This window comes from Lepidochelys kempii, chromosome 23 (assembly GCF_965140285.1).
Source record: "Lepidochelys kempii isolate rLepKem1 chromosome 23, rLepKem1.hap1, whole genome shotgun sequence".
NCBI classification, from domain to species: domain Eukaryota; kingdom Metazoa; phylum Chordata; order Testudines; family Cheloniidae; genus Lepidochelys; species Lepidochelys kempii.
In genome coordinates, this window is record NC_136402.1 from 1,936,684 (window position 1) to 1,946,927 (window position 10,244).

General features: G+C 68.3%; 1 protein-coding gene across 1 annotated transcript; it reads left to right on the forward strand.

The window, feature by feature from the left end:
* The first annotated feature begins 62 nt into the window (after positions 1-62).
* On the forward strand, positions 63-9,662 carry BCKDHA (branched chain keto acid dehydrogenase E1 subunit alpha). The gene is given in 10 exon segments (XM_073321353.2): positions 63-172; positions 2,451-2,631; positions 3,631-3,697; positions 3,700-3,716; positions 4,335-4,443; positions 4,826-4,987; positions 5,685-5,918; positions 7,106-7,247; positions 7,325-7,496; positions 8,807-9,662. Coding segments are annotated over 10 exon segments (1,338 nt in total). The 5' UTR covers positions 63-89; the 3' UTR covers positions 8,978-9,662.
* The last annotated feature ends 582 nt before the right edge of the window (positions 9,663-10,244 follow it).

The following is a 10,244-nucleotide window of genomic DNA, read 5'->3' on the forward strand; positions in this document are numbered from 1 at the left end:
GGGTCGCTGTTGCCATGGGGACCGGGAGGGGGCGGGCACCTCGGGGCAAGGGGGCCGGGCTCCGGGGCGGCCCCGCCTCCCGCAGCAAGATGGCGGCGGCTGGGGGCTGCGGCGGGGCCTGGGGCTGGTGCTGCTGCGGGGCCCGCGGGGGGCCCGGGGCCTCGGCACCGCCGTGAGTGCGGGGGGGCAGAAGGGAGCGGGGGGGCAGAGGTGGGAATTGGGGGGCAGAAGGGAGTGGGGGGGCAGAGGGAATTGGGGGGCAGAGGTGGGGAGCGGGGGGGCAGAAGGGAGCAGGGGGGCAGAAGGGGGGAGTGGGGGGCAGAGGGAATTGGGGGGCAGAGGTGGGGAGCGGAGGGGGCAGAAGGGAGCAGGGGGACAGAGGTGGGGAGCGGAGGGAATTGGGGGGGCAGAGGTGGGGAGCAGAGGGGGCAGAAGGGAGCAGGGGGACAGAGGTGGGGAGCGGGGGGCAGAGGGACACGGGGGGGCAGAAGTGGGAATTGGGGGGCAGAAGGGAGCGGGGGGGCAGAGGTGGGGAGCGGGGGGGGCAGAGGGACACGGGGGGCAGAAGGGAGCGGGGAGGCAGAGGTGGGAATTGGGGGGCAGAAGGGAGCGGGGGGGGCAGAGGTGGGGAGCGGGGGCAGAGGGAATTGGGGGGCAGAGGTGGGGAGCGGAGGGGGCAGAAGGGAGCAGGGGGACAGAGGTGGGGAGCGGGGGGCAGAGGGACACGGGGGGCAGAAGGGAGCGGGGAGGCAGAGGTGGGAATTGGGGGGCAGAGGGAATTGGGGGGCAGAAGGGAGCGGGGGGGCAGAGGTGGGGAGCGGAGGGAATTGGGGGGCAGAGGTGGGGAGCGGGGGGGCTGGGCCCTGATCCTGCCCTTGGGGGAGGGGGGACCCCGGGCCCTGCACACAGCTCCGAGGGCGGGATCGGCCCCTACCCCTGGGCCGGGGGGTTAGTGTCCGTGGAGTCCCTGGCGGCGGGGGGGGGCTCAGGACGCCTGGTTTCCCTGGGCTGGCCTGGCCGGGGCGCCTGGGCCGGTGCCTGGAGCAGAGGGGTCTAAACTGGGTTCCCGGGGCCGCTCCCAGCCCCGTCCCTTGTTCCCCACGTGCCACCGTGCCCAGTGCCTCAGTTTCCCCATTTCAAACAGGGAGGCTCGTGCTGGCCTGGAGGGGCAGGACGAGCCCATTAGGGTTAATCTATTAAAGCACCGGGTGCCCCCCCCAATCCGTGGGGCAGCTCATACGGGGAGGGGGACATGGGGAGTTCACCCCCCGTTGTAATCCCTGGAAGAGACTCGCGGCTGGGTCTGGGGGGGTCTTCGCGGCTGGGCCCGGGGTGGGGATGTTGACGGGCCAGGTTATAGTTTCCTGACGGTTCGCTCGGCCGTGAATGGTCCATTCTGGGGGGTGTAAGGGAAGTGGGCCCGGAGCCCGTGTCAAACGCCATCTTTACGTTGGCAAGGGCATGTTGAGATCAGGGAGACAAGGGGGGTGCGGTGATACCTCTTACGGGCCCAGCGTCTGGTGCTGAGAGGGGCGTTTTCCGGGCTCCCCGGGGCCCAGCCCTGCAGAGGGGCTCAGTGTGGCTCCCCACTGGGCGCTCTCACCCCCCGCAGCTGGTCCGATAACCGCTCTTTCCTTTGGGCCGGTTTTCTCACCGGGCGCGCTCTGGTCATGCTCTCGCATAGACGGGTGTTGACAGCTGGCCCGAGTGGGCCGGCTTTCAATGTCAGTCCCTGCTTCCCGTGGCCTTGAACTAACATAAACAAGGGCATGGTGTTTGTTCAGTCTAACCTGCCCCCAGCCCTGGATCGAAGCGCAAACAAATTTAATCAGCTGTTAAAACAGGGCTCAGGGGGCCTGGCGAAGAGAACGAAAATCCCCAGGCCTCCTAAAATAACCTTGCCGGGCTCCCCACCCGCCACGCACCTGCCTTGGAGAGTCGTGTGTGGCCAAAGTGAAGGGCGCCCCAAATTGATTCATGGAGGAAACTTTAAAAAGCTGCAGATTCGTAGATGGGCCAGCCGCCAGCCTCTGCTTGGCTTCCTTCGGCTGTAGCTAGCTGGGAAAGGGGCATCCATGTCGTTAATATCTGCTTGATTACACCCCTGCTGTGAGTCCACCCAGCTGTGTATGCAGCAGTTCAAGATTTGCTAAGCTTATAAACCCAGGGGCAGGGACTGTCTCTTTGTTCTGCGTTTGTGCAGCGCCTGGCGCCTGTGGGGCTGGCACACGGCTGGGGCTACCCGGTGCTGCTGCAATGCAAAGAATAAATCATAATCATTTAATCAACTTCGCTGGCAAAGCCCTGAGCGCACCCAACCCGGCAACACGTCCCTACAAGCGCGGGGCCCCGCTGGCTACGTGTCACTCCCATGGTGCTCCATGGACACGTGGGGGAGACATGTCAGAGTGCTGCTCTCCCGCCTCACCTGCACCCTGTCCTCCCCCCAGCATGTACTCCGGCAGCAGCAGGAGTTCACCTCCCTGGAGGAGAAGCCGCAGTTTCCTGGAGCCTCGGCCGACTTTGTGGACAAGCTGGATTTTATCCAGCCCAACGCGATCTCCGGGATCCCCATCTACCGGGTCATGGACCGGCAGGGACAGATCATTAACCCGGACGAAAGATCCTCATGTGAGCGCGAGACGCTGGCAGGATCTGCGGGGGGGTGGAGCCCAGGTCCCATCTCCTCCACCCGCCCGTGCAGGATCGTCCTCTGGGCTGTCCCCCACAGCTGGACACATGGCAGGGGCAGGATGCACCTAGTCTGTCCCCCGGGGCTCTGCCCGGTGTCGTGTCAAAACACTGCTCTCCTGTCCCTGTTCCCCTGCATTTCACCCCGTTGCTTCCCACCCCTCGCTACCTCCCTATGTGGGGCTGGACCCTGGAAAGTCTGCTGGCTGTTGTCGTGTCCCTTGTGACGGATCCACGCACCAGAGCAGCGCCTCCTACTGGCCATTTCAGGGATTAGCTTTCTCTCATCCTCTGGTCGTGCCACCAGGCTCCACCCACTACTCCGGGTCCTGGCCCAGGGATCCTGTAGCTAGCAGCCTCCTGCTGCCTCTCCTTAACTTCTCCACCAGAGCTGTTTCAGTTCTCCGCGGCCCCAGCACCTTCCTCGCCCTCCTCCCCGGGCCTCCAGCCCCCACGTCCCAGCAGCCAGGAGCTCCCTCTCGTTCCCCTGGTCCCTGCCAGCAGCTGCTCTGTCCAAGGAGCTACCTCCCTGCAGCCGCCGGCTTTCAGCAGTGACTGCCCCTGCTGCCCCCGCCCCCTCCCTTTTATGTCAGCCCGCTGGGCCCTGACTGGCTGCTCCGTGAAGCCTGTCTCTGATTGGCTGCGCCCTACGTGGCCTCCCTAGGCTGTTTTAACCCCTTCCCTGCCAGCCTGGGGCGAACACCCCATCCCACCCCAATCGACCTGGCTGGTGCGGCCACAGTAACCGAGCACCTGACGCACAGGCCCGAACCATTGCGGCTTCTCCCAGGCATGGGCTTGCCTAGCCCTCCGGCTCCATCGCTGAGTCGGGATCGCCAGTAACGATCCCGGCGCTGGGAGCCGCAGCCCCGAGCCGTCCCCCTTGCCCGGTGCGGCAGCCCCCGCGCTGACCCGGCTCCTCGCCCTCTTCCGCCGCAGCTCTCGCAGGAGCAGGTGCTGAAGTTCTACAAGACCATGACGCTGCTCAACACGATGGACCGGATCCTGTTGAGTCACAGAGGCAGGTGTGTTGGCCGGGGGCTGCGCGGCGCGTGCCGGGGGGCGCTGGGGATGGCGGGGGGGAGGACCCCGGCAGCTCTGACCCAGTCTCCCGTCCGACGCTCCTGGTAACACACCCCAGAGTCACCTTGCTCACAGCTGCGTCACGTTGCCGACTCCTCCAGGGTGTGACCCCTGTAGGCCCCCACTCCTTGTCGGCAGGCCCCCACCCAGCCAGGCCCAGTCTGGAGTTTTGCCTTTGATTTCGCCTTCTGACCTGAGGTACTCTGCACTTGTCTTCATCGAGGTTCTCCGTCCGTCGTAGGATTTTTAATCGTAGGATTTTTAATTTAGGGTGATTAGCTCGCGGCAACTTTAATTTACCACAGCACAGAGCTGGGAGCCAGGACTCCTGGGTTCTATCCTCAGCTCCGGGAGGGGAGCAGGGTCTAGTGGTTAGAGAAGGGGTGCTGGGAGCCAGGACTCCTGGGTTCTATTCCTGTCTCTGCTGCTGACTCTGTGTCCCCCCTCAAGGCAGTTCCCTGCTCCGTGCCTCTGTTTCCCCACAATTGATGAGGACAGTGGCCTGTGCGCACCCCTCACACTGCATCCCCACGGTTACTAATGCCATGTTCCTTTTCCAGGGCAGGATCTCCTTCTACATGACCAACTACGGGGAGGAGGGGACGCACGTGGGCAGCGCCGCGGCACTGGATGACACAGACGTGGTGTTCGGGCAGTACCGGGAAGCAGGTGAAGGCGAATCAGTCTGGGTTTAATGCGCCCCCCCTCCGCCCCGTCACTGGCCTGCGGGGCGGGGCTGTTCCATGGAGTGGTCACTAGGGGGCAGCGTAAAGCAGCCTCACGGCCATGCTGGGACAGGCAACCTGCCCACAGGGGAGCACCCGGACATGTCCCACCTGGGCTCCGGGGACGCCAGGCTAAAGCCCAGCAGGGGCAGGTCTGTGGCTGATTTCCAGCCCCTCCCATGTTGTGCAGTGGGCCTGATCCCAGGGGCATTGGTGCCGTGGGTGGAGATCCAGGGCAGGGCAGGGCAGCGCCGGGGTGGGGGACTGGGGCTGCCCCCCGACCCCGCCTCCCTGCTGTAACCTGGCGGCGGTTCTGTTGGCCCCAGGTGTGCTGATGTACCGGGGTTACCCCCTGGACCTGTTCATGGCCCAGTGCTACGGCAACGCCAGCGACCCCGGCAAAGGGCGCCAGATGCCGGTGCACTACGGCTGCAGAGACCGGCACTTCGTCACCATCTCGTCCCCGCTGGCCACGCAGATCCCCCAAGGTGAGGCCCTCGGGTGCTGGGGCCTTGAAACCCTCGGGTGCCCCAGAGGCTATGGGACAGCAGCCACCTCCCAAAGGGCTGTGGGAAAATCCTGACCCACAGCCCCCTGCCAGCCCAGCCCTGGACTCCCCCCCAGCTCTGCCGGTGCCCCTGACTCCCAACCCGCAGCCCCCTACCCCCCCAGCTCTGCCGGTGCCCCTCACTCCCAACCTGCAGCCCCCTGCCCCCCCCAGCTCTGCCGGTGCCCCTCACTCCCAACCCGCAGCTCCCTGCCCCCCCCAGCTCTGCCGGTGCCCCTCACTCCCAACCCGCAGCCCCCTGCTACCCCAGTCCTGGGCTCCCGCCCCCGCTTTGCCGGTGCCCCTCACTCCCGACCCGCAGCCCTGCTAGCCCAGCCCTGGCAGACACAGAGCCAGCTGTCTGCCAACCAGTTCTGCATGACGGACACTCCTCAGCCTGACCCCGCAGCCCACTCCCCGGGCTCCCCCCCCGGCCCCCACCTCCTTGGTGCCTGTTGATCCCAATCCACAGCCCCTCCTACTCGAGGCCTGAGCCTCGACAGGGCCCGGGGGCAGAGCCCTGCCCTGCTGGCTGGCCGGGGGGCGAGGGAGGCTCTGGGCCAAGGCTGCCAACTCGTCTCCCTGGCGCCCTGCTGGGGACCCTGCCCTAACCCCTCCCCCGCGCTCTGTGCCCACAGCCGTGGGGGTCGCCTACACCTTCAAGCGGGACAATGCCAGCCGGGCCGTGATCTGCTACTTCGGGGAGGGCGCGGCCAGCGAGGGCGACGCCCACGCCGGCTTCAACTTCGCCGCCACCCACGCCGGCTTCAACTTCGCCGCCACCCTGGAGTGCCCCATCCTCTTCTTCTGCCGCAACAACGGCTACGCCATCTCCACGCCCACCTCGGAGCAGTACCGCGGCGACGGCATCGGTGCAGGCCCAGGCCTGGGGGGAGCTGGCTGGGGGGCGGCACTGGGGCAAGAGGGGGGTCAGAGATCCAACCACCCGCCAGATTGCTCAGTCTCAGCCCAGTCTCCGGGGGTCCCCAGGCACACACTTGGGGAGCAGACCAGTCGCCCACCCTCCCGTGAGAGCCGGAACCCGCTGTCCAGCTGCCCAGCCCCGGGGCGCGACCCCTTCCGACTCATCTGGCTGCCCCCCTCCGGAGACACGTGGCCGTTGGGACACCTATTACCCTGTAACACGCCCCTGCGATGCCCCTCGCTCACTCACCCTTCGGGGGGGGTCCTGGCCTCCCCAGCGGCAGCACCCCCCTTCTGACTTCCTGGTCTCCTGCGCCAGATGGCTCAGCTCCTTACCAGGGCGACCCCCGCGCTCCGTTCTCCTGCGGGGGAGGGCGGCCCCGTGTGTCAGGCGATGCTATGGGAACAGCTGGGCACTTTGAGTCAGCGACCCGCCTGGGCGATTGCTTTGCCGCCAGCCTGTCGGCCCGGCTCCTGGGTGGGGTTTGCAGCCAGAGGGCCCGGGATCTCCCCTGCAGTGCGCAGAGCCCCCCCGTTCCGCATGGCTGCCGCGGGGCTCGGGGTTGGCAGGAGGGAGCACTGGGGGCGGACGGGTGGGGAATCCGAGGGAGGGGCTGGGGGTTGATGATGGGCAGGGGGGGTTTGGTGGCAGGGCGTGGGGCTCGGGGTTGGCTGGAGGGAGCACTGGGAGCGGACGGGTGGGGAATCCGAGGGAGGGGCTGGGGGTTGATAATGGGCAGGGGGGGTTTGGTGGCAGGGCGTGGGGCTCGGGGTTGGCTGGAGGGAGCACTGGGGGCGGACGGGTGGAGAATCCGAGGGAGGGGCTGGGGGTTGATGATGGGCAGGGGGGGTTTGGTGGCAGGGCGTGGGGCTCGGGGTTGGCAGGAGGGAGCACTGGGAGCGGACGGGTGGGGAATCCGAGGGAGGGGCTGGGGGTTGATGATGGGCAGGGGGGGTTTGGTGGCAGAGCGTGGGGCTCGGGGTTGGCTGGAGGGACCTCTGGGGGCGACGGGGAATCCGAGGAAGGGCTGGGGGTTGATGATGGGCAGGGGGCTGTTAGGGGCAGGGCGTGAGATCGGGCAGGGGGCTGGCCCCGGGGCTCAGAGCGTGACCGGCGGCGTCTCTCCGCCCCCAGCGGCCCGTGGCCCCGGCTACGGGATCATGTCCATCCGCGTGGACGGGAACGACGTCTTCGCCGTGTACAACGCCACGCGGGAGGCCCGGCGCCGGGCCATCGCCGAGAACCAGCCCTTCCTCATCGAGGCCATGACCTACAGGTGGGGCAGGGGGCAGAGTGCGGGGGGCGGGGGGGCGGGGCGGCAGGGCTCACGCCTTGATCCTCCTCCTCCCCCAGGATTGGGCACCACAGCACGAGTGACGACAGCTCGGCCTATCGCTCGGTGGACGAGGTGAACTACTGGGACAAGCAGGACCACCCCATCTCCCGCCTGCATCACTATCTGCGGGGCCGGGGCTGGTGGGACGAGGAGCAGGAGAAGAGCTGGAGGAAGAAATCCCGCAAGAGGGTGAGTGAGGGGTCGTCCCCCCCCCCGCCCAGGACCCCTTAGCCCCGGCTGCCCATGGGGCTTGGCCAGCACCCGGTGTGGGGGGACTGCCCCACCAGGGCTGGGAAGAGATGGCAGGGGAGAGCGACTCCACTCCTTGCTGGGCCCGAGCCAGCACCCTGGAGGTTAAGGGCAGGGGAAGGAGGGGTAGGTTGGGAGCCAGGACTCCTGGGTTCTCTCCCTGGCTCTGGGAGGGGAGTGGGGTCTAGTGAGTAGAGTGGGGGGGGAGGAGGCGGGACTCCTGGGTCCTGCCGGCTTGGGGAGGGAGCAGGAGGGGCCCAGTGGGCAGAGCAGGGGGCTGGGAGCCAGGACACCGGGTCCTGCCCGGCTCGGGGAGGGGGCGGGGCCTAGTGGGCGGAGCAGGGGGCTGGGAGCCAGGACACCGGGTCCTGCCCGGCTCGGGGAGGGGGCGGGGCCTAGTGGGCGGAGCTGGGGGCTGGGAGCCAGGACACCGGGTCCTGCCCGGCTCGGGGAGGGGGCGGGGCCTAGTGGGCGGAGCTGGGGCTGGGAGCCAGGACACCGGGTCCTGCCCGGCTCGGGGAGGGGGCGGGGCCTAGTGGGCGGAGCTGGGCTGGGAGCCAGGACACCGGGTCCTGCCCGGCTCGGGGAGGGGGCGGGCCTAGTGGGCGGAGCTGGGGGCTGGGAGCCAGGACACCGGGTCCTGCCCGGCTTGGGGAGGGGGTGGGCTAGTGGGCGGAGCTGGGGCTGGGAGCCAGGACACCGGGTCCTGCCCGGCTCGGGGAGGGGGCGGGGCCTAGTGGGCGGAGCTGGGGGCTGGGAGCCAGGACACCGGGTCCTGCCCGGCTCGGGAGGGGGCGGGGCCTAGTGGGCGGAGCTGGGCTGGGAGCCAGGACACCGGGTCCTGCCGGGCTCGGGGAGGGGGCGGGGCCTAGTGGGCGGAGCAGGGGGCTGGGAGCCAGGACACCGGGTCCTGCCCGGCTCGGGGAGGGGGCGGGGCTAGTGGGCGGAGCAGGGGGCTGGGAGCCAGGGACACCGGGTCCTGCCCGGCTCGGGGAGGGGGCGGGGCCTAGTGGGCGGAGCTGGGGCTGGGAGCCAGGACACCGGGTCCTGCCCGGCTCGGGGAGGGGGCGGGGCCTAGTGGGCGGAGCAGGGGGCTGGGAGCCAGGACACCGGGTCCTGCCCGGCTTGGGGAGGGGGTGGGGCCCAGTGGGCGGAGCAGGGGGCTGGGAGCCAGGACACCGGGTCCTGCCCGGCTTGGGGAGGGGGCGGGGCCCAGTGGGCGGAGCTAACACTGCCCCGCCCCCGGCCAGGTCATGGAGGCCTTTGAGCAGGCAGAGCGGAAGCTGAAGCCCGGCCCCCAGCACCTCTTCTCGGACGTGTACCACGAGATGCCCCCGCACCTGCAGAAGCAGCAGGAGGCGCTGGTGCGGCACCTCCAGCTGTATGGCGACCACTACCCCCTGGAGCACTTCGAGAAGTGAGGCCGTCGCTGACCCCGCCCCTCCTGCCTCGGTTCCCCTGGCTGCGCTGTGCCAGGGGCGGGCGCACGGCCACTGGGGCAGCGGGCCTGGCGCCGGGGGAAGTCCTAGCTCAGACAGCGCCGCCCCCCGGCTTAGATTAGCGCCTGGCCTCGCCCTGGCTGCTTAGGGAGAGCTTGTCCCTGGGGCCAGCGGGCAGCTGCCCCCGGGCCCCAAGCATCAGGCTGGGGCAGGGAGCCGCTTCGCTGCAGGGGGTGGGCACGGATCTCGGCTGCGGCCGGCTGATGCCGGGAGAGCGGCACCATCTACCCCGCCCCAGGGGCCAGCGTCTGCCTGCCCGCCAGCCGCAGGGACTCACTGTGCCTCCCCCTGGGGTCCCTGGGCTCCGGGGGGCTTTGCTGTGGGGTGGGGGGCAGGGTATTTTAGTGCAATCTCATAAATCAGCCTCTGGTTCTGCTTTCTAGGCTCGGGAGAACGGTGCAGGGTTGAACCATGGTTCCCCGGGAGTCAGCCAGGCGGAGCCGGTCCCTCACCGGTCAGCGCCCAGGTGCCTGGCTCTGTTAAATGTAGGCTAGGCAGTTGCTGTTACACTGGCGGGCCGGGAAATCTGGCTCTGCCGTGGAGCCACAGGCCCCTGAGGCCTGGCTGTACCGGTGGGGGGGGTCAATAAACTCTCTGTGCACTAACATCTCCGCGTCCCCTCGTACCTGGGCAACCGGGTCCCTCGCTGGCCTCAGCCTCTGGGCTGGTGTGGGGGGAGTTCCCGACCCACCAGCCGGCCCAGGAAGTCGAGTCTCCTGGCTGGGGTTAGCAGGCGGTTTGTGGTGGGACACGTGGGGGCAGGTGGCTGGGGTTACAGGTAGCAGGAGCCCGGGGCTGTGCCTCCCAGAGGGGGAGTCTCTGCTGCCGGCACCAGGGAGGAGGGAGCGTATCTGAGCCCGGCTGCCTGCCCACAGGGGTGCCCCAGGCTGAGGGTACCAGCCCCCCGGGCAGCAGCAGGGGTTAAAGGCCAGCACAGGGCCCCCCCTGCCGGCTGGATAGAGGCTGCACTGCTGTGACGAAGCGGGACTGTTCTTAATGTTTCCTCTGAATAGCATGGGGGTGCCTCAGTTTCCCTAGGCAGTTCTTAAGTATCTAGAGGGTGGGGTGAGGGTATATGATCATTGCAGAGCCCTAGAGGGCAGGTGTGTGCAGGGATCTGGACACAGACAATGGCCGACACCCTGTTTCCTGGCCACTGATGGCCTGGGCCCTTCCCCCCTGCAAGGTG